Raw genomic sequence first — 26,151 nt, 5'->3', positions numbered from 1 at the left:
GGTTCGTTTAGACATGCAAAATTCGCTGGCGTTTCGCGGTGTTGTTACCCCTGTCGTTTCTCAAGAGTTGATTTTCCTTACGACGAACAAAAGTGGCTTAAAATGAAGGCGAATTTCACATAATTAATGCAACGTAGTGGAAAAGTGACTTTAAAGAGTCATAATGTTGGGCAATAATTCTGTATGAGTTATGATTATGATATTGACTGTCTTTCATTAACAATAGTAGTAGAATTTTACTTTACCGAATATACTTTTTGTGTTTTTAAACTAATAAATTAACGAACCCACATGATTTATTGGTCTAATAAAAATTTAAATTAATGAACTATATATCATCCAGAATTTTATATTCATCTCCTGGTTATACATTTCAAAAAAAATGTATACCAATACTTTACAATTTAATACCTCGACACAAAAAATCTGAGTCCTGGACCAGTTTTAATAAGAAAACTGGCTTAAAAAGAGCATTGATCCAAGTGCTTATCGCCTGAGAAAAAAACTTAATTGCATTATTTGTCTAAAATTTCACAGCCCCCGATAAACACTTTGTTTTCGCTAATTGTGTCAAAATTCAAAAACAACGTACACCAACCGACAAAAACAATGCGCGGAATTTAGATCGTTACAGTCTGGGCTCTCAATCTTCTCCGAATTCAGTAAACAAATAAAAAATCGGACGTCATAATAGACGCACTACGTTTAAAACCTAATCAAAAGTAATCCGACACATGCAATGTCACAAACATTTCATAGTAATAAAGCACTATCTGTTTTGTTACTTAGTTTCGATACCAATTAACCGTTGCGCGTAACGCAGATAAGCCCCACTTCCACAAGTCCAAACTTGCGGATTCCTGCTAAAACGGATTCCGACAGGTAACCGGGAGCGTTCCCCGAATTTACCCGTTCCGCCGACTTCCTGGTAGACAGATCCTTCCCAGATCCCCGCCGGAACGCCAACAGGATAAAACCCGTTGGAATACCCCGCGTCTTTCATAACCCAGAGAAATCACACGTACTTTTCGTATGAGTAATAAAATGTTCGACCGGGGCATTCCTCGAATCGCTCTTCTCGGTCTGTTGTCGCCCCACTCCGCATTCCTGCAGCTGCGTATAAAAGCGTCCGCAACGTGGTTTACGTCACTGTGCGACTAAACGACGAGGAGTGAGGTACGAATTGAGGACAGAGAGTGGCTAGTGCTATTACACAATATTTTGTAAAGTGATTTGTGATTGTGCCATTGGGATTACATTGCGCTTACAGCGAAAGTGAAGTTCAACATACGCCACAAACACAACACCGACATCAACATGTGCATCTTAAAGTTCAAGAACAGCGACAAGTGCAAAATGATCAACAGGTAAATTTCAGTTCAAACAAGTTCGGTCTTGTCCGGTTGTAAGTTGACCCGATTCTAACGAATTTTGTTGTTGCAGAAGTAAACTTGGCAATGCGCTTCAGGGCGTCCTAACCCAGGCCAAAGCCGAACGTCGGCTGGTCTGCGGTCTTCTCCCTGCCATCGCCCGTCTGGAAAAAGCTTCCGACGACGTTCTTCTGTGCGTGCTCCCCTTGACCAGACCCGGGGACGCCGCTACCCACATGCAGACGGTCCTGCTTCAGGCCTTCTGCTACGAGAACTACATTCCTGTGATCCAGGTAAATATCGATTAATTTAGTTCAAAGAACTCTGCTTAAGGCGCAATTACATTACACCCTCGGACCTGAAGGTCGTCGAACAAAACCCGGTCTCGTTTTCTGGATAATGTAATTGCGCTTTTGCGATCGATCGCACGTCGACCTCGTGCCGCTTGCGAGTACAACGTTGACCTTTAAATGTCTTGTTTCAGGTGGACAGCAGCGAGAAATTGGCGGAATATTGCGGTCTGGGGTCGAAAGTGGACTGTCCTTGCGCCATTATCGTTAAGGATGTGAATGTAGAAGGAAAACCGGAGCCGCCGCTGTCGCCCTCGGAGCAGGAGTTAGCGGATTTCTATGAATGTACGCTAGAGGAGTTTCCGAGACCCATTGTAGAGTTGCCTAGATGAAGTTTTTATTGGACTTGAAGTGATTGAGCACTAATGAGATTTAATGAAATGTGTTGTTTGCAGCCCGAAAGGTTGCTGCTGCGGCGGAGTGCCGCATGTGAATTAGCGTTAATTTACAATAATTGTGTGATTATTACTATAATTTGCGCATAATTGTTCATGCCGTTGAGATTTGGAGGTGTGACATTGGGTCTTGTGATTAGCGAGTTTATTTGATTATTGTGTTATACATATTTATCAGATAATCAATAAATGATGATATTGATAAATAACTTGTTTTATTTGCGATTCCAAGGATTGTATATGGGAAATGGGGAGATACGGAAAGTGGCATTTGAATATTGATGGGATGATAATGCAAAGTTCATGGTGGCCAACCTGGTAACGGTAGCTTTCCAGAATCGCGCTAGCATACGGGGAATTGTAATTTAAAATTCACGGGTCAAATTGTTTTAGAAGTTGGGACAAGGTTTTACGACTGATGCATTATCACAAATACTGGTTTAAAATCAAAGTGGTGAATATTTTTGTTTGACTTATCATTTCTTGAGTTGGCCTTGAGTTTAACTGCACTTCATAAATTCTGGAAGAAGTGCAAAATTTGTATTAGTATGTAAACAATATGATTTATAACATCCATTTTCATGAGTAACAATACCAGGTGTTTATATTACGTGAGAAATTGAGGAAGTAAGAGTTAAAATTTTCGTTGAAAAATACGGCAATATGTGCAGGTATATTTATCCCATTTCCGTCGGACTGTGTCTATATAAGGAATTTATCAGTGATGGTTTGTTACGTTGTCGAACTGATTTATTGTAAAGCTCAAGTGCTTTATGATTATCATGAAGATGACAAAATCGTAACCAAAATTTATCCATTCACATTTCCAAAAATTTGATGACCTCATGTCAAAATCCTCTTAAATCTTTTATGACTGGATGTCAGACTTTACCCTAAATATCTTGAAACGTATTTATAACTACGTTGGTTATAAATTATGTTCATAAAAATTGTAGATGCGTTTTACTACAGCGAAAAACAAATAAAACAATATTTAAATTGCTGACCAGTGTAACTGGGGGGAAATCCAATTCAGTCTGAATGGCGTACACAGACGTATGGTAATGGAATGTGGAAAGTTTACCAACGTATTTTTCAAGCAAACATAACTAAAAAGTGGTAATAAATTTATGTTGTACTTTACGTAAAAAACCGCTCGTTGGTTTTTTTCGCAGTAACTAAAAAATAAATAAAATTTAAAACAGTAGCTCATGAGTTGTAATGTACGGTCTTTAACTATTTTTTTTGCAATATTTTGAAAGAAATCTTGATAATTTTGGAAATTTTGTTTGTTGCTGAAAAATCTAATAGTGGGCGAGGAGGGTCGAATAATATACATATATAATATTCCCACCATATATACATACATATACATATAAACAAAAATATATAAATAAAAAAATATATAACTTTAAAAATAAATTTTGGAATACAGAAACAGATTTATAAATAAGTCATTAGTGAACAAATTTATAGATAAACAAATTTCTGAGAAAACAAATTTATAAATTAACAAATTTTAAACAACTTAATTTATAGATAAACAAATTTATAAATAAACAAATCAATAAATAAATTGTTACATACAAAAAATTAACAAAATTAAATAAATAACTAAATTCTTAAATAAGCAAATTTATAAAAGAAAAATTGTTTCAACAAATTTATAAATAAACACAAGTTTCAAAAAATGTATGGATAAACAGATTCATTAATAAACAGATTTAAAGTCGTAACGTACGGTTTTGAAAATTTTTTTGCAGTATTTTAAAAGAGATCTTGATAATTTTGGAAATTTTGTTTGTTGCTCATAACCGTAACAATTTTATTAACTCTAAAAAAATAATAAAAAAATCAAAATTTATTCATTGTCATTTACTTATAGGGGGTCACTGTTACTGCATTTTATTAAGAATTGGTCGCTTCCATGAGTAGATAGTAATCTAACATTGGACCTAAATTGTTGGTTGCCTATCTATCAGACGACAAACAGTGAAAAAGTTGGGTTATAATTGATAATTGCGACGACGAACTGCGTTGTTATGATGATGATGATGCAAAAATCTAATAGATTGACGAGGAGGGTCGAATAATAAATATAATATTCCCACCATAGCAACGCAGTTTTGCAACGTCGCTAAATCAACTTGAAATTGGCCCTTTAGTTATCAGTCATTTCAACGAAGGGAAAAATTCATGGCATTTCAAAGCCAACCTTTTATAATCACCTTATATTGCGACAAATATATTTTTTTTAATCTTGTTTTCAACGATTTTAAGTGTGTTCAATTTTTTCTAAGAACATAAAGAGTAGAGGGTATATCATTTGGCAAAATCAGTCTTATCATGGCAAGTGTTGGTACCTCCCACCCACCCTATATTTTCTTCGAGGGTATACCAGTTTTATCTTAGTAAGTACTAGCCCCGCCCACCCATCCTCTATTTTCTTAGAGAGTAGGTCATTTGCCAAAATCAGTCTTATTTTGACAAGTATTAGCCCCGCCGACTAGTACTTGCTAAGATAAGACTGATTTTGGCAGATGCCATACCCTCTAAGAAAATAGCGGGCGGGTGGGCGGGGTTAGTATTTGATACGATAATATTGATTTTGGGACTTTTAACATTTTCGACCTTTTTTCAACGATTTCTGAAAAAAAAATTCATTTGAAAAACTGAAACTGAAGAGAAATCCGAACAAACATAAACTGTGTATTGAAGAGTCTTCCAGTCTTTTAAATCCAAACACATTCATATGAGTATAAACAAATGTACATATAGAAAAGATATAAATTAACAAATGTTTGAATAAATAACAATATAAGTGACGAAATTTATAAACAAATTAATACCCAAAATATGTTTAATTAGCTTTATTTAATGCCCAACATTTAAATAAATGAATATATAAACAAACTAATAGATGTATAAACAAATTTATAAAAAAATTATACCAGAAAATATATAACTTTAAAAATAAATTTTGGAAACAGATTTATAAACAAATCATAAGTGAACAAATTTATAGATAAACAAATTTATAAGTTAACAAATTTTAAACAACTTAATTTATAGACAAATTTGTAGATAAACAAATTTATAAACACTTTCAAAAATAAATTTATAAAATAAACAAATCAATAAATAAATTGCTATATACAAAAAATTAACAATTCTTAAATAATCAAATTTATAAGACAAAAAAAGGTTCAACAAATTTATAAATAAACAGACGCTTCAAAAAATGTATAAATAAACAAATTTCTGAAAGAACAAATTCATTAATAAACAGATTTAAAGTCGTAATGTACATTTTTTTTGCAACATTTTGAAAGAAATCTTGATAATTTTGGAAATTTTGTTTGTTGCTGATAACCGTAACAATTTTATTAACTTTCAAAATAATAATAAAAAAATCAAACTTTATTTATTTTTATTAAGAATTGGTCGCTTCCATGAGCTAGATAGTAATCTAACATTGGACCTAAATTGTTGGTTGCCTATCTATCAGACGACAAACAGTGAAAAAGTTGGGTTATAATTGATAGTTGCGACGACGAACTGCGTTGTTGTGATGATGTCGCAAAAATCTAACGGACTAGGCGAGGAGGGTCGAATAATAATAATATTCGACATAATAATATAATACAATATTCCCACCATAGCAACACAGTTTGCGACGTCGCTAAATCAGCTTGAAATTGGTCCTTCAGTCATCAGTCATCTCAACGAGGGGAAAGATACACGATATTTCAAAGTCAACCTTTTATAATCACCTTATATTGTGAGAAATAGTTTTTTTTAAATCTGGTTTTCAATGATTTTAAGTGTTTTCAATTTTTTCTAAGAAAATAAAGGGCAGAGGGTATCTCATTTAACAAAATCAGTATTATCATGGCAAGTGTTGGCCCCGCCCACCCACTCTTTATTTTCTTCGAGGGTATACCATTTGACAATATCAGTTTTATCTTAGCAAGCACTAGCCCCGCCCACCCGCCCTTTATTTTCTTAGAGAGTATGTGATTTGCCAAAATCAGTCTTATTTTGACAAGTACTAGCACCACCCTTTATTTTCTTAGAGGAGTAGTACTGATTTTGGCAAATGACATACCTTCTAAGAAAATAGAGGGTGGGCGGGCGGGGCTAGTATTTGATAAGAAAAGACTGATTTTGGCACTTTTAACATTTTCGACCTTTTTCAACTATTTCCGAAATATTTTTTTTAAACTGTGAAACTGAAGAGAAATCCGAACAAACATAAACTGTTCCAGTTTCTTTAATCCAATACACACATTCATCATATAAGTATGTATGTACCTACCTATAAAAAAGATATAATTATCAAATGTTTGAATAAACAACAATATAAGTCACCAAATTTATAAACAAATTAATACCCAAAAACTGTTTAATAAGCTTTATTTATTGCCCAACATTTAAACAAATGAATATATAAAACATATATAAACAAATTAATATAAAAACAAATTTATAAAAAAAAATATATAAACAAAAAATATATAACTTTAAAAATAAATTTTCGTGTACAGAAACAATTTATAAACAAATCATAAGTTAACAAATTTATAGATAAACAAATTGATAAACTAACAAATTTTAAACAATTTAATTTATAGACAAATTTATAGATAAACAAATCAATAAATAAATTGTTACAAACAAAAAAATAACAAAATTAAATAAATATAATATAATATTCCCACCATAGCAACGCAGTTTTGCGACGTCGCTAAATCAACATGAAATTGGCCTTTAGTCATCATTTATCTCAAGGAGGGGAAAAATTCACGATATTTTAAAGCCAACCTTTTATAATCATCTAATATTGCTAGAAATATTTTTTTTTAAATCTGGTTTTCAATGATTTTAAGTGTTTTCAATTTTTTCCAAGAAAATAAAGGGTAGGGGGTATATCATTTGGCAAAATCAGTATTATAATGGCAGTTTTATATTAGCAAGTACTAGCCCCGCCCACTCGCCCTTTATTTTCTTAGAGAGTAGGTGATTTGCCAAAATCAGTCTTATTTTGACAAGTACTAGCCCCGCCCGCCAGGCCTTTATTTTCTTTTAGAGAAGTAGTACTTGCTATGATAAGACTAATTTTGGCAAATGACATACCCTCTAAGAAAATAGAGGGTGGGTGGGCGGGGCTAGTATTTGATAAGATAAAACTGATTTTGGCACTTTTAACATTTTCGACCATTTTTCAACTACATATTTCCGATTTTTTTTTTTAAACCGTGAAACTGAAGAGAAATCCGAACAAACATAAACTGTCCCAGATTTTTTAATCCAATAAACACATTCATTCAAGTACAAACAAATACCTATAAAAAAGATATAAATACCCAAAAAATGTTTAATAAGCTTTATTTATTGTACAACATTTAAACAAATGAATATATAAAAAATATATAAACAAATTAATATAAAAACAAATTTATAAAAAAAATATATAAACAAAAAATATATAACTTTAAAAATAAATTTTCGTGTACAGAAACAATTTATAAACAAATCATAAGTGAACTAATTTATAGATAAACAAATTTCTGAGTAAATAAATTTATAAATTAACAAATTTTAAACAACTTAATTTATAGACAAATCTATAGATAAACAAATTTATAAATCAACAAATCAATAAAAAAATTGTTACATACAAAAAATTAACAATATTAAATAAATATAATATAATATTCCCACCATAGCAACGCAGTTTTGCGATATCGCTAAATCAACTTGAAATTGGCGTTTAATCATCATTTCTCTCAAGGAAGGGAAAAATTCACGATATTTCAAAGCCAACCTTTTATAATCATCTTATATTGCAAGAAATATTTTTTTTAAATCTGGTTTACAACGATTTTAACTGTTTTCAATTTTTTCCAAGAAAATAAAGGGTAGGGGGTATATCATTTGGCAAAATCAGTATTATCATGGCAGTTTTATATTAGCAAGTACTAGCTCCGCCCACCCGCCCTTTATTTTCCTAGATATTAGGTCATTTGCCAAAATCAGTCTTATTTTGACAAGTACTAGCCCCGCCCGCCCGCCCTTTATTTTCTTAGAGGAGTAGTATTTGCCAAGATAAGACTGGTTTTGGCAAATGACATACATTCTGAGAAAATAGAGGGTGGGTGGGCGGGGCTAGTATTTGATAAGATAAGACTGATTTTGGCACTTTTAACGTGTCGACCATTTTTCAACTACTTCCGAAAAAAAATCATTTGAAAAATTGTGAAACTGAAGAGAAATCCGAACAAACATAAACTATGTATTGAACAGTTTTTCAGTTTCTTTAATCCAATTCATATAAATATAAACAAATGTACCTATAAAAAAATATAAATTAACAAATATTTGAATAAATAACAACATAAGTGACCAAATTTATAAACAAATAAATACCCAAAAAATGTTTAATAAGCTTTATTTATTCCCCAATATTTAAACAAATGATAATGAAATATATAAACAAAGAATATATCACTTTAAAAATAAATTTTGGTATACAGAAACAGATTTATAAACAAATTCTAAGTGAACAAATTTATAGATAAACAAATTTCTGAATACACAAATTAACGAGGGAACAAATTTATAAATTAACAAATTTTAAACAACTTAATTTATAGACAAATTTATAGGCACTTTTTTAAATAAATTTATAAATATACAAATCAATAAATAAATTGTTACATACAAAAAATTAACAAAATTAAATAAATAACTAAATTCTTAAATAAGCAAATTTATAAAAGAAAAAATGTTTCAACAAATTTATTAATAAACAGATTTATAAATAAAAAAATTTTTGAAGAATTTTATGAGTGAACAAGTGTATAAATAGACAAATTAATATATAAATTTATTAAGAAACCAATATATAAAAAAATTGATTGTAAAATATGAAACAGACAATTTTTTACCTTAAACATTCAGATTTTTGGAAAAAAATCAAGATTATGCAAAATATTGTGAGTCTATACTTGCCTTCATATTTTTATAACGGCTTATACAGGGTGACTGAAAAAATAATGATTACTGCATGAGGCAGTTTATTTTATTGATCAAAACTATAACGCCTCATCTCATTTTCCAGAAAATTTGAGAATACAGTACTTTTATGAATTATTATTAGTAGTACCGGGTGACTATGTATTAATGACTGAAGAAAAATTAAATTCGCAAAATAAAATTTTATCATTTTTTGAATGGAAATGTACTGTACTCCAGGGCGAGGTGAATTCTAAATAACCTTACACTAATTTCTTAATTAAAATTCTCAAAACAGCTTACTGTATAAGTATTTCAACTTTTTTGTTGTCCTTGTTTCTTTTAACTGAATAATTAAGAGTACTTTGCATACCCCATAATTAAAAAAAAATACTTATAAAGTAATAAAACTTCACATAACAATTCAACGGGTCAGTGAATTTTGTTACTTATGTTTATTACTGAAACACACGCAATATCGTACTTAAGGGTATACTTTTCAGTAAAGATTTATTTAATCGTTTCTTGAGACGACTAATTAATACTTTGTAATCCTTTGAGCGACGATGTAATTCTGAAACACATTGTAAAATTGCATATACTAATACACATATAAAGTCGCGATCTTTTCTATAGAACCACTCCCTAGTGTAAATTTTCAAAATTTGTTTGGTGTAAGTGACCTTGACGGGTTTCTGGGGGAAAACATGTGTCAAAAATTTGACAGGTTAGATGGCCTCATTGTCAATGTGGATATTTTATTTTAATAAATAGATGAACAGAACATACAGTCTGCACGGGATACAGTGCGGCATATTTGAGGGCAACCGAAACATTCGTGTTGTCCTAGTTTCGATTGCCATATCAACTACCGCTACCAATCGCGTTCGGCGTAAAGTACTAGATGACAGGGCTACCAACTTGACTTTTTATCGAGTGGTTCCGTAGAAATGACCGCTACTTTAAGTAATATTATCATCAGCGCTTCTCAAAATGTTGCATTTTCTACTCGTTGCCGCAGATGGTTTCAGTTAACCCCAAAGTGCTGTTGTTTAGACCATCCGAACTATTGTCTACGCTCGACGACTGATCGAACTGAATGAAGATGACCAAGTAGGTCGTAACAGCACCGACAATCTTAAACCGCCAACAATGAACCACATTAATCACTACATAAACATGACTCATACCGAATAAATAAGCGTATAATCCACAACAAAGAAACCCAAAACTGAAAACTGAACCTTCTGATGCAACATTTGCAATGAGTAAGTTTGCACCTACAACATGCAATAAAATTAACTTGACCACCTTCCCGCCCATACTCACGTGAGTTTCAATATCCATCTCGAAATAATTATTCCTCAACTCGTGCAAATTAGTGGGAGTTTCATTCGCCTGGTCACACGTGCTTGAGCACGCATAAACCAACCAATAAACCTCGATGGTTTCATCCAGTAACCACACCAGCGGGTTCATTACCATGAACACTGACGCAACAGTAGCTTTACCAGTTGCAACATAGTACAAATAGTACGATTGGAAAAGCACGTCAAAAAGCGACACCGCGATTGACACCAGCAGCTGGACGGCAAAAGCGGCGTTAATTTTCTGCAAAACACTTGCCAGTTTATAGTGTAGGCGGCACAAAGTGTACAGCCGTTCTGGAATGGAACGAACCGCCGGGTTCAACACAAGCTTGGTCAGCCTGGAGTCTTTGTAAAAAGACCGTATGATGGAGTTGATTTTGGTAAAACGTGCTTGTAGCTGTAGAACAAACACCACGAACTGGTACTTTGAGAACGTCTTAATGGTGGCTGAAAACAGTAAAGCAGTTTGTTGGATGAAATCCACGTGCATGGTCAGCAACAAGAGGGATAGTCGCAGGAGCAAAGAAACCCCAATCATGCTCAAAATTATGTAGTTGGTTCTTTGGAGGTCTTTGTAGGGGAGCGAAAACCCGTTTTTGGTGAAGCAGACGTCGATGTGTGACAACAAATCAAATGCTTTGGTTTGTACCTTCCTGAAGAGGAAAGTGAAAATCACAACTACTAGCATGAGGGTGGTCATCACGCAGCACTCGGTGAAGAAAATGTACTTATTGGCGATAACAAAACTTTTGTTTGTTGAAAGAATGCTGAAGAGTGTGTAAATCGTGACAAGGCTGTACATAGTGACATAGAAACCAAAATTCAAGTACAGGGAACATTTCTCTGGTTTCAGATTTCCGTTTTCTGTGATATTGACTGTGTTGAGACCGATGGCTTTGCAGACTGCATAGATAGGACGGAGAGAAGAGTAGATTTTGAGGAGGGTTTCTTGAGGTGTTGTGACTATGCTCATTTCTTTGACGCTCACCATTTGAGATAGTGTGTACAATGAAGCGTGTCGGGTTACGTACTGAGAAGTAATCATCAGATTGAAGAATGGATGGTAGCGTTACATTATTTATGAACAGGGTAATTTCTGATGGGTTTGTGTGATAACGGGTCTGATGGATAGAAAAACTGTTGTTTCATCGGTTAAGTGGATTTATTGAACATTAAATAAGTAGCAGGTATTGAGTGTGCTGTGTAATGTATGCTCGTAAATAATGTAGGATATAAGATAAGCATCTGTGTCACGATGATTTTGGATTTTTTAAATTAGACCAGTTTTAGGGAAATTCGTTTTTTCACGTCATTGTGTTGGTAAATGTCTTCAGTTATTTATGTAAAAAAACTGAGGTTAGGCTGATTATGATTTTCATTCTTTGTTTTTATTTATTTTATTTTATTTTGACTTTTGGTCATGAAATTTCAAATTTGAAGTTGAAGCAATTCTTTTAAATCTTTTATGACTGGACCATGGACTGGTGACTGGACGTCAGACTTTGCCCTAAATATCCTGAAACGTTTTTATAATTCCCTTGGTTATTATGTATATAAAATTATAGATGCGTTTTACCACAGCAAAAATCTAACAAAACAATATTTAAATTGGTGACTACTGCAGCTGGGGGAAAATCCATGTCAGTCAGAATGGTGTACACAAACGTATGACAAACGTATGATAATTGAATGTGGAAAGTTTACTAACGTATTTGTCAAGCAAAAATAACTAAAAAGTGGTAATAAATTTATGTTGTACTCTACGTTAAAAAATAAATAAAATGTTCAACTTCTCGACATTTTTAAACAGTAGCTTATGGTTCAACTTCAATATCGTAATTTACAGTCTTTGTCGAAGTTGTATAAATGAATAAGACCAGCGAACAGTAAGATAAATGTATATTGCTAGTGACAAGTGTTATGATAAATAAGAATGATAAGAATAGATTGGTATATGACCGTGCGGCCGAGATAGTTGAATGTTAGTTACGAATTGAGAATTGTGAATTGAATGTGTATGAATGAGTTAAGAATTAAGAATAAATGCTACCCTGTGTTCCAAGGTGGGGGTGGCTCTGGCTCCCACCCTTACGGGTGGGGAGGGGTGAAACAGGTCCCCGCCAGAGGCTCTAACATACCCCCCGCCTTGAAACAATTACATTGTTTTAAGACCAAAAATAAAATATATGGAATATTAGAATGAAAACATTATTTAGTAATGATAAATACAGATTAAATTACATGAATTGGGTGGACATTGTTACAGAAAGCAATGAACCTGAAGAAATGCATTAAACTTTAAAAAAAGATATCTAAAACAAATTACATTGGTACAATATCAGCGAATACACATTATTTACAATATATCTATAAATAAATTTACAACAATTATAACGTGCCGAATCAATGAATAATATGATGAGTGAATAATATGGTGAATGGATATAACAATATAAATATGAATTAATGTACATAATACAATAAACCAACAAGGAGATGCATATAACAAATTGACAAGATGTATGCAATATGGTTAAATAGAATGATAATGCATGCGATTGCGAAATTATCTTTTGCACTTCACCGACACTACGCACACCACCACTTCCTTTCCAAAATGATGTTGGAGGGCCGCGTCCTAACCGCCACTGTAGACGCGGAAATTTCTCCTCCTTCACGAGGACCCATCTTGCCATTCCTGGAACGTTGGAAGATGGCCTTTGCCACCCTAACCTGCCTTTCAGTGTGGTCAAATATTCGAGGTACCACGACTTCCAGAAGTGTTGATGGTAAGCGTGGATGAGGTGCCAAGGGATGGCCTGTTGATGGGAACGACGGCGTGGTGGTTTCCTGAGGGACCTATTGATGGCTGGCCGAAAGAGGCATTGGCCAGGTATAAATGCGACCAAATTATTGCGGTCGCTGGACAGAGGATTCGAAAGGCGCGAATTCAGGACGGCTTTAACTCTGACAATGAGCGCATACACGCCCTCGCCCTCAAGATGGCTTTTATCAGTAATTTCGGTATACTTCCGGCTATTCATATTTAAACTCTTTGAACTAAGATTTAAACGGCCAACAACTACGCAGAGTTTAGTGGCAGAAATGTGAAGATTTAAAACACAATTGTGTTGCAGGTAAATGAAATTATTTAATGAATTTTCGTTAAGTACGTTCAGGTGTACAAGGTCTAGGTACTTCCTTTGAGAGACAATAAAACCCTCGTTACGTTTATGATTACGCCCCTCTGCTAACAATAGCAGTTGGAGAGCGAGTTCTGGGGAATTTCCTAATTTAGGTAGATTTTCGAAATAAGGGACTGTGGAATGCCCCAACTTCCTCTCGACTGATAATAGCCACTTTGGATGCATTTGTGTAAAATTCTCTAACCGCGGCTGATTTTCCGAAAAGGGGTGTTTGACCATGAAATAGCCATCGGGTGAATGGCCTGTGGTAGTATACTGAAAAGGGGTTGCACAAAGATCGCTTTTAAACCCTTTGCTTAATGACCTGCTTCCGGTTTTGACGGTTTCAGCTTCCAAGAACCGAGAAATAATTTGGGCTGAACTAATTTTGTGATGATGGGAAGTATTATTTTTTAAATATGCAAAACTGCCGCTAAGAATCAACCCCAGCGCGGTATTTTGAAGCACCGGTGGGTTTTTACTGAAATGACTTATTATTTTGGGTATGGCATTTTCGGAATGTTTTTTCTTGTCGAGTATTGCTATGTTTGACGTATTGTCTTTAATATTCGAGTCTACGGATTTACATAAATATTGCGATCTACATTCAAATTGGTTACAGACTAACATTGGGCCACAGTTTTTCGAATTAACTGCAGTACTTTTTACTTTGTCTAGTGCGGTAGATGACTCTGCATTAGACGTTTTATCTGAATTAATTAGAGATACGCCTTCGGGCTTGTAACAATCATTAACAGGATGATTTTTATCTTCATTCGGTGTTGAATTTGGAAATTTTGAACAATTCAATATTAGACTGGGCGTTCTTGAAACAACGGAATCAGGAGGGGATTTTTTACTAATAGTGAACGGCAATTTAGGTAGAGCATTGAAATGGGTTTTGTGAATTTTGATGGGTTCTCCATTTCTTAATTTGTGTACCTTTAGAGGCTTTAAGTTTTGACAAGCTTTTTCCAGATCCGTGGTTGGCACGTTAGTGTTTATCTTACATGAATTCGAGAAAGTACACAATGGATTAGTTTTCTCAATGAGAGCTTTATATAATTCGGATATTTTTTGAATATAATTTAGCACGTCTCTGATATTATAAATTATAGGTTTGATCGTTTCCGTGTTACTCGTGTCATTCGGGACTACCATTGTTTCGGATTTTTGCTGAACTACAAGCATTTGTAATTCTGAATAAATTCGCTGTACGTCTTCAAATCGACGCTTTAAGTGGCCTCTTTTTTGATGATTTGCAACATTTGATATAAATTTAGAATGTGAATCTATTTCGCTGAGAAGAATTGAAAATTTAACAAAAGTATTGTCTTGGATTACCACCATCTTGAGTACGAGAATAATGTATTACACCAACCAAACAGAATTAAAGCTTACCTGGAATCCTGGATTCCTGGATAGAATTATCTTGGCTGACGCTGAATGATACTTGAGGATTTTGCACAGCACTCGCGGTCGTCACCGATAGTTGAACACTGCGCGGATGATTTCTAGGTGATGTTTTGATAACTACTTTGCTGAATTCCAGCCGATGAATGATATGTTGAGAATTACACTTATCACTACCACTGTTATTCTGTCGCTAATCCGGCTCGAAGGACCATGTCGAAGTTGTATAAATGAATAAGACCAGCGAACAGTAAGATAAATGTATATTGCTAGTGACAAGTGTTATGATAAATAAGAATGATAAGAATAGATTGGTATATGACCGTGCGGCCGAGATAGTTGAATGTTAGTTACGAATTGAGAATTGTGAATTGAATGTGTATGAATGAGTTAAGAATTAAGAATAAATGCTACCCTGTGTTCCAAGGTGGGGGTGGCTCTGGCTCCCACCCTTACGGGTGGGGAGGGGTGAAACAGGTCCCCGCCAGAGGCTCTAACAGTCTTTAACTAATTTTTTTGCAATATTTTGAAAGAAATCTTGATAATTTTGGATTTTTTTTTGTTGCGGATAACTGTAACAATTTTATTAACTTTCAAAATAATAATAGTAAAAAAAAAAAACAAAATTTATGGATTGTCATAAACATATAGGGAGTCACTGTCACTGCATTTTTATTAAGAATTGGTCGCTTCCATGAGTTAAGTAGTAATCTATTATTGGACCTAAATTGTTGGTTGCCTATCTATCAAGCGACAAACATTGAAAAAGTTGGGTTATATTACTTATATTTGACACTTGCGACATGATGATGTCGCAAAAATTTAATGGATTGGGCGAGGAGGGTCGAATAATATGATCTTCCCATCAAAGCAATGCAGTTTTGCGACGTCGCTAAATCAACCTGAAATTGGCCTTTAGTCATCACTCATCAGTCATCTCAATGAGGGGAAGAATTCACGATATTTCAAAGCCAACTTTCTATAATCACCTTATAGTGCGAGAAATGTTTTTTTTTAATCTAGTTTTCAACGATTTTCAGTGTTTTCAATTTTTGTAAGAAAATAAAGGGTAGAGGGTACCTATATGTCATTTGACAATATCAGTTTTATCGTAGCAAGCACTAACCCCGTCCACCCACCCTTTATTTTCTTAGAGAGTATGTGATTTGCCAAAATCAGTCTTATTTTGACAAGTACTAACACCACCCTTTATTTTCTTAAAGGAGTAGTACTGATTTTGGCAAATCACATACCTTCTAAGGAAATAGAGGGTGGGTGGGCGGGGCTACTATTTGATAAAATAAGATTGATTTTGGCACTTTTAACATTTTCGACCATTTTTCAACTATTTCCGAAAAAAAAATCATTTGAAAAACTGAAACTGAAGAGAAATACGAACAAACAAACTCTAAAACCATTCATATAAGTATAACCAAATGTACCTATAAAAAAGATATAAATTAACAAATGTTTGAATAAATAACAATATATATGCCCAACATTTAAACAAATGAATATATGAACAAATTTATAAAAAAAAATATACACAAAAAATATATAACTTTAAAATTTTGCTAAACAGTAACATATTTATAAATAAATCATAAGTGAACAAATTTATAGATAAACAAATTTCTGAGTAAACAAATTAATGAGGGAACAACTTTATAAATTAACAAATTTTAAACAACTTAATTTATAGACAAATTTATAGATAAACAAAATTATAAACACATAAAGATAAATTTATGCATAAACGAATAAATAAATAAATTGTTACATACAAAAAATTAACAAAATTAAATAAATAACTAGGGGGAAAAAATTCACCACATTTCAAAGCCAACCTTCTATATTGCGAGAAATATATATGTATATTTTTTTCGATTTTTTTATTGATTTTCAACAATTTTTGAGCGTTTTTCATTTTTTTTCTTAATTTCATACGGAAAATTATGAAACTGAAGAGAAATTTAATAGACAAAAAAGACATAAATGTATAAACAAACAAAATTATAAATAAATAAATAATACTTATATAAATGTATGAATAAACAAAATTATGTGACCAAATTTATAAACAAATTAATACCCAAACAAATTTATATACAAACGAATATATAACTAATATATAAACAAACTAAAATATACATAAACACATATATATAAAAACAAACAAATTCAGTTAACAAATTTATAAATAAATTTATTAATGAACAAATTGATTAAAAAATATATAAATAAACAAAGCAATAAACAACTTAAAAAATAAATTTATACAGAAACAGATTTATTAACGAATCATAAGTGACCAAATTTAGAGATAAACCAATTTATAAACATTTTTACAAATAAATTTATAAAAAAAAAACAAATTCACGAAAACTATTACATACAAAAATTATAACCAAATTAAATAAATAACTAAATTTATAAATAAGCAAATTTATGAATCAACTAATTTACAAAAGAAAAAACGCTTCAACAAATTTATAAATAAACAGAAGTTTTAAAACACTTATGGATAAACAAATTGATTAATAACCAGATTTAAAAAAAAAAAATATTACCAATACCATTAGCTTAGGTATTGAGTGTACTGTGTAATGTATGCTCATAAATAATACTGCTCCTATATGATATAAAATAAATATGTCACGATGATTTCGGATTTTTTAAATTAGAGCCGTTTTAGTAAAATTAGTTTTTTCACATTGTTGCGTTGGTAACCTGTCTTCAGTTTTTATTTATGCACACTAATAAATGTGTGCAATTTATTGAGATATACTCGACCCGTTTAGAATGGGGAAACGATTATATAGGACAATATCATTTCCGAATTAAAAACACCTTTCTTTCAAATTCAACGGACAATAACTCCAGAACGGTTCAAGAATCAGGACTGCGATTTGAAGTATTCGATTCGTTGAAGTTTTCTAGCTCGATGAGCAAATTTTCATCCGTTTAGTATGAAGGACTAATAAATATACAGAAAGGTGTCATTTTTGAGTTACAAAACAGCCTTTTTTCAAATTTGACAAGACATAACGCCAGAACGGTTCAAAAGTTCGCACTGCGGTTTAGAGTATTCGATTCTTTGAAGTTTTTAGTCCTAGGGGCAAATTTTTAGACGGAAAATTCGATCTATTTAGTCCGGAGGACTATTTTAATTTTTGTCAATTTATTAGGTCGAATACAAGCTTAAGGTATAAATTGCACAAAATTGCTACTAAAGACAATTAATTCAGTGTCAAAGAAATTTGCATCATCTTTTATTTACCATTTTATAAAATTATAACTATATTTCAGTTCGTATATAGGTGACCAACATTACACGCTCTCAATTCTGCAAACGTAATCGTACGTAATATTTGTAAACATGACACCGACAAGGTTCATCCACTGCGCTTGCGCACATTGTCCCAAACATGGTACAAAGGATTGTAGGTCGTTTCTATGTTTGTATTTACTTTTACTTTTCATTAAAACGATCAGTGATAACAGCTATTGTTTTAAACACGATTTGATTGATAATGCAGTTACCTAATCCCCGTGCAACTGCTATAACGTAGATATTTCTAGTTCCACAAGATTGTCCATTCATGCGATGACAACATTTAGTAGTTTTTACATCTAAATGTAAGTGTTGCTGGTTACTAATTAATGCGAATTAATTTTAACTGAAAAGTCATTTAAAATTTAACAGGTAAAACTGAAAATTTGGCAATTACGCTTTAAACACCTTGACCTTGTCCTGTACATCCGGTCGCGTTGCGTTGATAAGTTCAAAACTAATCCATCTGCAATTTTGTGACAACATTAAATCCTTGGCCTCACGTTTTTTCCTTTGCTGAGTATTACGCATCACGCGCAGCTGATATTTACTGTTAAACGGTAAAGCGACAGTGCTAGTGTAATGTATATCCGGATTCCCAACATTTCATTAAAGGCCGGCAAAAAACGTAGACCGCGCGGTGTCAAGTAAAAGGACGATTACGAAAACTGAACGTTTGAATTAAGAAATGACGTCATTTCTGCACAGTATATATTTTTTCTACAGACATGCCTGTGATATCCCTTCTATCATACTACCGATGTCGATGACGTAACCCTCCGGGAATTACAGCTCCTGTAATGAACTTTATCAGATAATAAAAACCACACATATCATCGCGAGATTTGCTAGTTGAGGACATCCCCTCACAATGCCCGAATGCACAATTTGTAACGTGAAGATCCACATCGAAGTGCCTTTGCTCCTCATCTTCTTCGCTTTTCAATTTTCTGGTGAGACGCTTCATGCTTCAAGCTTCCACTTCGTAGTAACTCGAATCAATTTCAGACTCAATCAGAACCAACCTAATCATCTTTAGAACATGCTACGTAACGCTGGGCTACAACAAATCAGAATGCGCCCTGCTGGGTAGCACACACCCTGATAACTCAACAGCCGATTTAGAAAAAGCGGTTGAACCTTACGCCGCCGTCGTAAACATGGTTCATTCTTTAACAGAATCGTTCGTACCGGCTATAACCTGTCTGTTCATAGGACCATGGTCGGACAGATTTGGACGAAAACCGGTTTTAACCATTCCTGTGATAGGTAACTGCTTTGTGCTTTGTGACACTTGAAAGACAAACAATTCTTACAGGGTACATGTTTCATTTTGCGCTTCTTGGGGTCTTCGCAGCTTTAGAAACTGTATCCCCTTGGTACTCTATGTTGTGCTCAATCCCTGTGTACGTAACAGGAGGAGCCGCCTCCTACTTAACCGTCCTTCTATGTTACATCAGTGACGTCACCGACGAAACCAACAGAGGAGTCAGAATGGGCATCTTCGAAGCCGTTCTAGCTCTTGGTATTTTCCTGGGTAACATCTCGAGCTCCTACATTTTCCTGGCAACGAACTACCCCACGGTTTTCGCCATAGCTGCCACATGCTGCCTTCTGAATTTCGTATTTACAGCAACCTTCATCCCAGAATCAGTCGCAAATCCAGAAACCGAGGGTCGGCTCCGGGGTCTCTTCCGCATCACCAACATCAAAGACATGTTCACAACGACCTTCAAACCCCGAAGAAACTACGACCGCTTCATCGTTCTATGTTGCATTCTTATTTTGACTATTTTTATCGTAGCCGTCAATGGTGATGGTGCCCTAGCGTTTTTATACGTCCGGGAGAAGTTCCACTGGTCCTTGCAACAATACACGCTGTACAGCGCCGCCCATAACGTCGCATGGGTCGTTGGTACCCTCTTCGGTACCTACGTCCTCCACAAACTGATGAAAATCCCAGAAACTTTTATGCTTCTGGTGGGGTTTACGTCGATGTTCTTTGGGATGTTGATGATGGGGTTGGCGATTTACGACTGGGAGGTGTATGCTGGTAAATATGTTTTTTAGAGAGTGTGGGTTTTGCAAGAAATGTTTAAGCTTCGTTTACGCGGGCCCTTGGTGGTGTTCTAAGTCCGATGGTGCGGTCGCTGGTGTCGAAAATAGTACCAAACGAAGAAGTTGGAAAAGTTTTCGCTTTGATCGTGGTCAGTGAAGCTTTGTTTGGAATGGCAGGGTCGCCGACGTTCACTGCTATTTACAATGCGACAATTTCGACCAATCCGGCTATTTTTAATTTCGTGGCTGCTGGAATTTACGGCGTTGAAATTCTTCTTGCCATGTATGTTGTTTTATTTTTGTCTGGGTGGGTTTTGATTTTTGGTGGTTTCAGAATGACGATTTGTGTATACAGAGTTTCGAGAAATGAAGTCGTCTACCAGGAAATTGTGGACAAGGATGATAGTTGTAGTCAGTCTGTTGTAGAAGATATTGTTTCGTAATATTTATTATTAAATTATATCAGCGGATGTATAGTGTTGATTAATCATAGCGACCATTATGGAATTTCCATGTGCAATATTTTGTTATGTGATAATAAATTTTTATCTGAAAGTTTGAGTTTTAATGTTTATTTTGTTTTTGTTGATAGAGTTTCTGGTTTTTACAATTTTCTGTGTGGCGCGGAAGATATAGGACTGTGATTAAAATTCTGAAGTACTACTTACACGTTTTACTGCCTTTTCTACTTCAAGTTTTCTGCAACATTAACAACGTCGTTATAAAAATAAAGTGATAAGGCTTTGTTTCGTTAGGAATTATAAGCGACCTTGAATTGGTGATAATAGTGTTAAACGGTGGCTCATAATTGCACTGTTTTCACGAAATGAATAACAAATGATAATAAAAAAGTCGAACAAACTTTCGCAAACAAAGCAGCTTAATTCTGTATAACGATGGTTTAAACTTGAATTCTAGTAAACCAAATTGTCTGAAATTTGTCACATGCTTGATGGATTTGGTACGTAGTATGGATAATTATAGCAACTTGATGCCAATGACAAGTGTCCCTTCTTTGTTATTCTATGGACAGCTTTATTAAGATTAAAATTGCTTCTCTTTACATGTCTATTACGTAATTATAATTTCGTTGGCTTCCCCCCATTCCTGTTTGGTTCAAGCTTCAAGGATAGTACTGAATAGTGGTACCATTGGTGCGACTTTCGACTGATTGCCACGGGTTTGGTCCAGTTGTAAAATCAGTCAATTAATCAGTACTTAAAGCTTGACAAAGTCCAGATACATAATAATTATAATTATCTCAACAATGTAGGTATCATTTATGAAACTGTTTCATTACGTAACCGATTACAGCAAAACAAACAGTTATAATAATAATACATAACATATGATATAAGTCGCAAATAAATCCCAGATTATAACATTTTTCGCGCATGAATTGTTAACTTGACAAGTTTTTAGCAACCAACTATTAATTGCAAGGTGAAGGCATGATGTTAGCTTTGTTTTATAGACCTTGGGAATAACCACGATTGGATCTTGGTTGTTCCAGTTGTTGGAGTTAAGCGTAACTGTGATGTGGGTATGTAACATTTCACACAATTCAACGGGATTTTTTCACTGTGCTTTAATTACCAGCTGATTGTTAGATTAGATTTGGACATTCATTACACTTAGATGCCGCCGATCAACGATAATAAATAACATGCGATTACAAAAAACGATGCCAAATGTAGATTATTTGGAAACTTTCAACGTAATTTAGCACATCACATAACCCTTCTTTCTATTCTTCCTTCTTTATGTCTATGTTTCTTATTTCTTTCCACCATATAGTTCTTTTTTCTCTCTGAGTTATCATGTTCACCTAACTTAAGTCATAACAAATCACAGTTTTTTCTGTACGCATTTAGTTATTCCAAGAAGACTTAAGTCAATATGCCTCGTCACACGTTTCGCAGCCTGATCATCAACGTAGAAGTCCCACTTTTCTGTTGGTTCTTCGCCTTCATGTTTTCCGGTAAGTTCCACTTCAACGCTAAACCAAAATAGTACCACCATTATTATTACAGACCCAATCAAATCCAACTTAATCATCTTCCGAACGTGCTACCTCACCCTGGGTTACAGTAAAGCCGAATGTGCATTACTGGGAAGCCAAAATCCTGATGACCAAACCGCCAATTTAGAAAAAGTTGTACAACCCTTTGCAGCGGTCACCGGCATGATGAACACAGTAGTCGAAGGCTTTTGTTCGTCAATCGTGTGTTTGTTTGTGGGACCGTGGTCAGATCGTTTTGGTCGGAAACCTATCATTGTAGCGCCTTTGATAGGTAAAGTCGTGATTGGTGACTTGTATATTAATGGGACTTGATTTTTGTAGGGTACTTTTTGTATTTCGTACTCACGACGATATTTTCTCTTGTTGAAACGGCATCGCCTTGGTACTCTGTGATTTGTACCCTACCTGTTGGTCTCAGTGGAGGCATACCGTCATTACTTGCAGCTATACTGTGCCACGTCACTGATTCCACAAGCCAGGAGAATAGAGGAATGAAGATGGGCGTTATAGAGTGTACCATATTTTTAGGAATTGTTCTAGGAACAGTGTCAAGTTCTTATATTTTTACATTCACGAGTTATGAAGTTGTTTTTTCTCTAGGAGCAATCTGTTGTTTAGTTGGTTTCATTTTTACCATCTATTGTATCCCAGAATCTATAGCAAATCAAGAATCTGAAGTAACTTTTCGTTGTCAAGGTGGTACTCAAGTAGTTCATAGTGTGTATTGTAGGGTAAAATCAAAGAGCTGTTCCGTGTGTCCAACATCAACGAAATGGTGACCACTACGTTCAAAAAAAGGGACAACTACGTGCGATTCACCGTTCTGTGTTGCATCCTAATGACTACACTCTCAACCATAACCGTGACTGGAGGCGGTTCAGTCATGTTTCTCTTCCTGAGAGAACAGTTCCACTGGTCCTTACAGAACTACACCTTGTTTGCTGCAGCTGGAAGTGTATGTCAGATTTTAGGCACCATAAGTGCCGTGTATGTTCTACACAAAGTGCTAAAAATTCCCGAAACTGTGTTAATACTAGTCGCTTTGTTGTCATCACTGAATGGTGCTTTGATGATGGGTTTGGCGCACAGTTACTGGACTGTGTACTTTGGTACCACCTCAGTCATTCCATGCTCGAGTTCTAATTGGTCAATTTTTAGTCCCTCTTGCCAAATTATTGGACGGTATTTTTGGACCGATGGTGCGTTCGCTGGTTTCTAAAGTACTACCGAACGAAGAAATCGGAAAAGTGTTTGCGTCACTCACGGCCTGTCAGTTCTTTCTTGGAATAGTAGGTTCTCCGCTTTACACGCTTATTTATAACGACACGATTAGTACGAGTCCCGGGTTTTTCAATTTTGTGACGGCTGGGATTTATATTTTTGAAATATGTGTTGTGATGTATGGTTTGATTGAATTGGAAAAATTGTATTTAAATGGGAATTGGTTTTAGTGGTGTCATTGTCGTAAGGACTGTGGCGACTAAAAGTCCTTTCGAGGTTTTAATTAACGAGAGTGTGGAAGATGTACATCTTGACGATGAAGTGGATTGTTGAAGTGGGAAATGCTGAGCAATAACGTTCTGTGCACGAATTTCTTTTTTTTTGTATAAAATTGATTTTTTTTAAGACTGTCTTTCATTACGTGTATTTTTATGAATAATAATATGTTACGTAATTTTTTTGTCTAGCAAAACTTGTTTATCCATCCCCTCCAATATTTAAATGACGCTGCATCAAAAGTTTGCTGAGTAAATTCCATTTAAAATTTGTAAAGCATTATGCGTCGAGGCAAATAGTTTATTAATTTATCTTTTTTTACTTCTCGAGGTAAGCGAAGGAAGTATTGTAATCGAGTCCGTCGGCTGACTCTCTACTTTTACGTTTTTTCGACCTGTCATGACCCCTAGAGTACGAAGAAATAGGTCTCCCGTCACACTAGAAGGCCCCGAGATTGTTTCACATTGTAGGAAAAAAAATAACGACTAGGGGCCCATTTTCCATTAAAAATAATAATAATAAATAAATAATTTGTGTATTACGCCTCAAAAATAGACCACTCTGTATAAATATATTAATTTTGGTGTACTTAATTCAATGAACTGAAATGTAGGAGGAGTGGGTGGACGGGGTTAATTATATGTTCTTCTGTAGAGGGGGAATGGGAACTAATTAAACCTAGTCTCCCACAGGAAAGAAAAAAATACCACGAATCATATTTTTTTTGTTATATAATTGCTATGAGATAGATGATAGAGACTATATCATTTGCTAAAATCAGTCTTCTCCTAACAGAAACTAAGCCCCGCCCACCCACCCTTGAATTTCTTAGAGAGTATGTGATTTGCCAAAATCAATCTTATTTTAACAAGTATTAGCCCCGCCCACCCGCCCTCGTTTTTCTTAGAGGATATGCCATTTGCCAAAATTAGTCTCATCCTAGCAAGTACCTGCCCACCGGCGCTGTTCTCATTATAACGATTTAATTTTTGTTGAGTATAAGATTCACGTTTTATTCAGACCAAATAAAATTAATAACTGAACTGGAGGCGGGGTGGGTGGCCAGCTTAATTACTCCGTAAAATGGGAATGGGAACTAGTAAAACCTAGTTTATTAAAAAAAGAAAAAAAGCGCTAATCGTATTTTTTGTTATACTATTTGCTAAGAGATTTAGTTCTTATTTCAGAAGAAAAAAATGTGAGGACAAAAACTTAACCCCCCACCCGGGCGGGGCTAAGTTTAACTTTGTCCTACATAAGCAAGTAATAGCCCCGCCCTCCTACCCTCTCTCTCCAATCTGGTGAGTATTCTTAATACTGTTAATTAATGACATTATTTTATTAAAATCTTAAGCAAAACCGTTAAACCATTGGCAAGAAATTAAATAAAGTGTTAAACAAAATATTCACGAAGTAGGTATTAAGCAATAATTATAAAATAATACTTTGAGTTTTTAAAAGGGATAAGGGTCGATTTTTTACAGTAAATACAAATAAGTCAGTGAAAATGGCGAAAGGAGGTGGGCGGGGCTTAGTTAGCTTGTTTCTACAGTTTTATAAATAAGAAGTAGTCCCGCCCATCTATCCCCCTTCATTTTAGTAACTACTCCCAATGTTGTTCAGTCTTATCTATTTTCATAGAGGCTATATCATTTGCCAAAATCAGTCTTATCCCAGAGGAAACTAAGCCCCGCCCACCCACCCCTGATTTCTTAGAGAGTATGTGATTTGCCAAAATCAGTCTTATTTTAACAAGTATTAGCTCGTCCGTCCGTCGTACTGGGTCGATTGTTTTCAAATTTTGTGCTTGTAAAGTCGCGATCTTTTCTATAGAACCACTCCCTAGTGTAAATTTTCAAAATTTGTTTGGTGTAAGTGACCTTGACGGGTTTCTGGGGGAAAACATATGTGTCAAAAATTTGACAGGTTAGATGGCCCCATTGTTAATGTAGATATTTTATTTTAATAAATAGATGAACAGAACATACAGTCTGCACGGGATACAGTGCGGCATAGCTGAGGGCAACCGAAACATTCGTGTTGTGCTAGTTTCGATTGCCATTTCAACTACCGCTACCAACCGCGTTTGGCGTAAAGTACTAGATGACAGGGCTACCAACTTGACTTTTTATCGAGTGG

General features: G+C 34.4%; 4 protein-coding genes across 6 annotated transcripts; 3 read left to right on the top strand and 1 right to left on the bottom strand.

Annotated features, from left to right (window-relative positions):
* Positions 1-1,130: 1,130 nt before the first annotated feature.
* On the top strand, positions 1,131-2,324 carry LOC135124035 (uncharacterized). The gene is made up of 3 exons (XM_064048896.1): positions 1,131-1,367; positions 1,444-1,663; positions 1,855-2,324. The coding sequence occupies exons 1-3, from the start codon at positions 1,318-1,320 to the stop codon at positions 2,050-2,052; spliced, it is 468 nt and encodes a 155-aa protein (XP_063904966.1). The 5' UTR covers positions 1,131-1,317; the 3' UTR covers positions 2,053-2,324.
* A 7,758-nt stretch (positions 2,325-10,082) lies between these two features.
* Positions 10,083-11,843, bottom strand: LOC135124034 (putative gustatory receptor 28b). The gene is made up of 3 exons (XM_064048895.1): positions 10,462-11,843; positions 10,323-10,412; positions 10,083-10,269 (listed from the first exon to the last, which is right to left on the bottom strand). Exons 1-3 carry the CDS (start codon positions 11,545-11,547, stop codon positions 10,138-10,140), a joined length of 1,308 nt encoding a protein of 435 aa, XP_063904965.1. The 5' UTR covers positions 11,548-11,843; the 3' UTR covers positions 10,083-10,137.
* A 6,720-nt stretch (positions 11,844-18,563) lies between these two features.
* LOC135124281 (probable peptidoglycan muropeptide transporter SLC46) lies at positions 18,564-21,047 on the top strand. The gene is made up of 6 exons (XM_064049235.1): positions 18,564-18,739; positions 19,161-19,387; positions 19,443-19,703; positions 19,753-20,487; positions 20,535-20,775; positions 20,827-21,047. The coding sequence occupies exons 2-6, from the start codon at positions 19,306-19,308 to the stop codon at positions 20,933-20,935; spliced, it is 1,428 nt and encodes a 475-aa protein (XP_063905305.1). The 5' UTR covers positions 18,564-18,739; positions 19,161-19,305; the 3' UTR covers positions 20,936-21,047.
* A 206-nt stretch (positions 21,048-21,253) lies between these two features.
* Positions 21,254-24,191, top strand: LOC135124282 (probable peptidoglycan muropeptide transporter SLC46). 3 transcript variants are annotated; one of them, XM_064049238.1, is made up of 8 exons: positions 21,254-21,761; positions 21,967-22,035; positions 22,367-22,473; positions 22,526-22,786; positions 22,837-23,192; positions 23,246-23,624; positions 23,674-23,914; positions 23,967-24,191. In XM_064049238.1, the coding sequence occupies exons 3-8, from the start codon at positions 22,392-22,394 to the stop codon at positions 24,067-24,069; spliced, it is 1,422 nt and encodes a 473-aa protein (XP_063905308.1). In that variant the 5' UTR covers positions 21,254-21,761; positions 21,967-22,035; positions 22,367-22,391; the 3' UTR covers positions 24,070-24,191. The 3 variants fall into 3 exon arrangements, with proteins under 3 accessions (XP_063905308.1, XP_063905307.1, XP_063905306.1); XM_064049237.1 differs by having other exon boundaries at positions 21,915-22,035; XM_064049236.1 differs by lacking the exon at positions 21,254-21,761 and having other exon boundaries at positions 21,775-22,035.
* The last annotated feature ends 1,960 nt before the right edge of the window (positions 24,192-26,151 follow it).

Source organism: Zophobas morio, unplaced genomic scaffold (genome assembly GCF_036711695.1).
Source record: "Zophobas morio isolate AGI-343-1 ecotype UQ-CSIRO unplaced genomic scaffold, CSIRO_AGI_Zmor_V1 ptg000007l, whole genome shotgun sequence".
Lineage (NCBI taxonomy): Eukaryota > Metazoa > Arthropoda > Insecta > Coleoptera > Tenebrionidae > Zophobas > Zophobas morio.
Note: the sequence above shows the minus strand (reverse complement) of the source record. Positions and strands in the feature narration are given on the sequence as shown.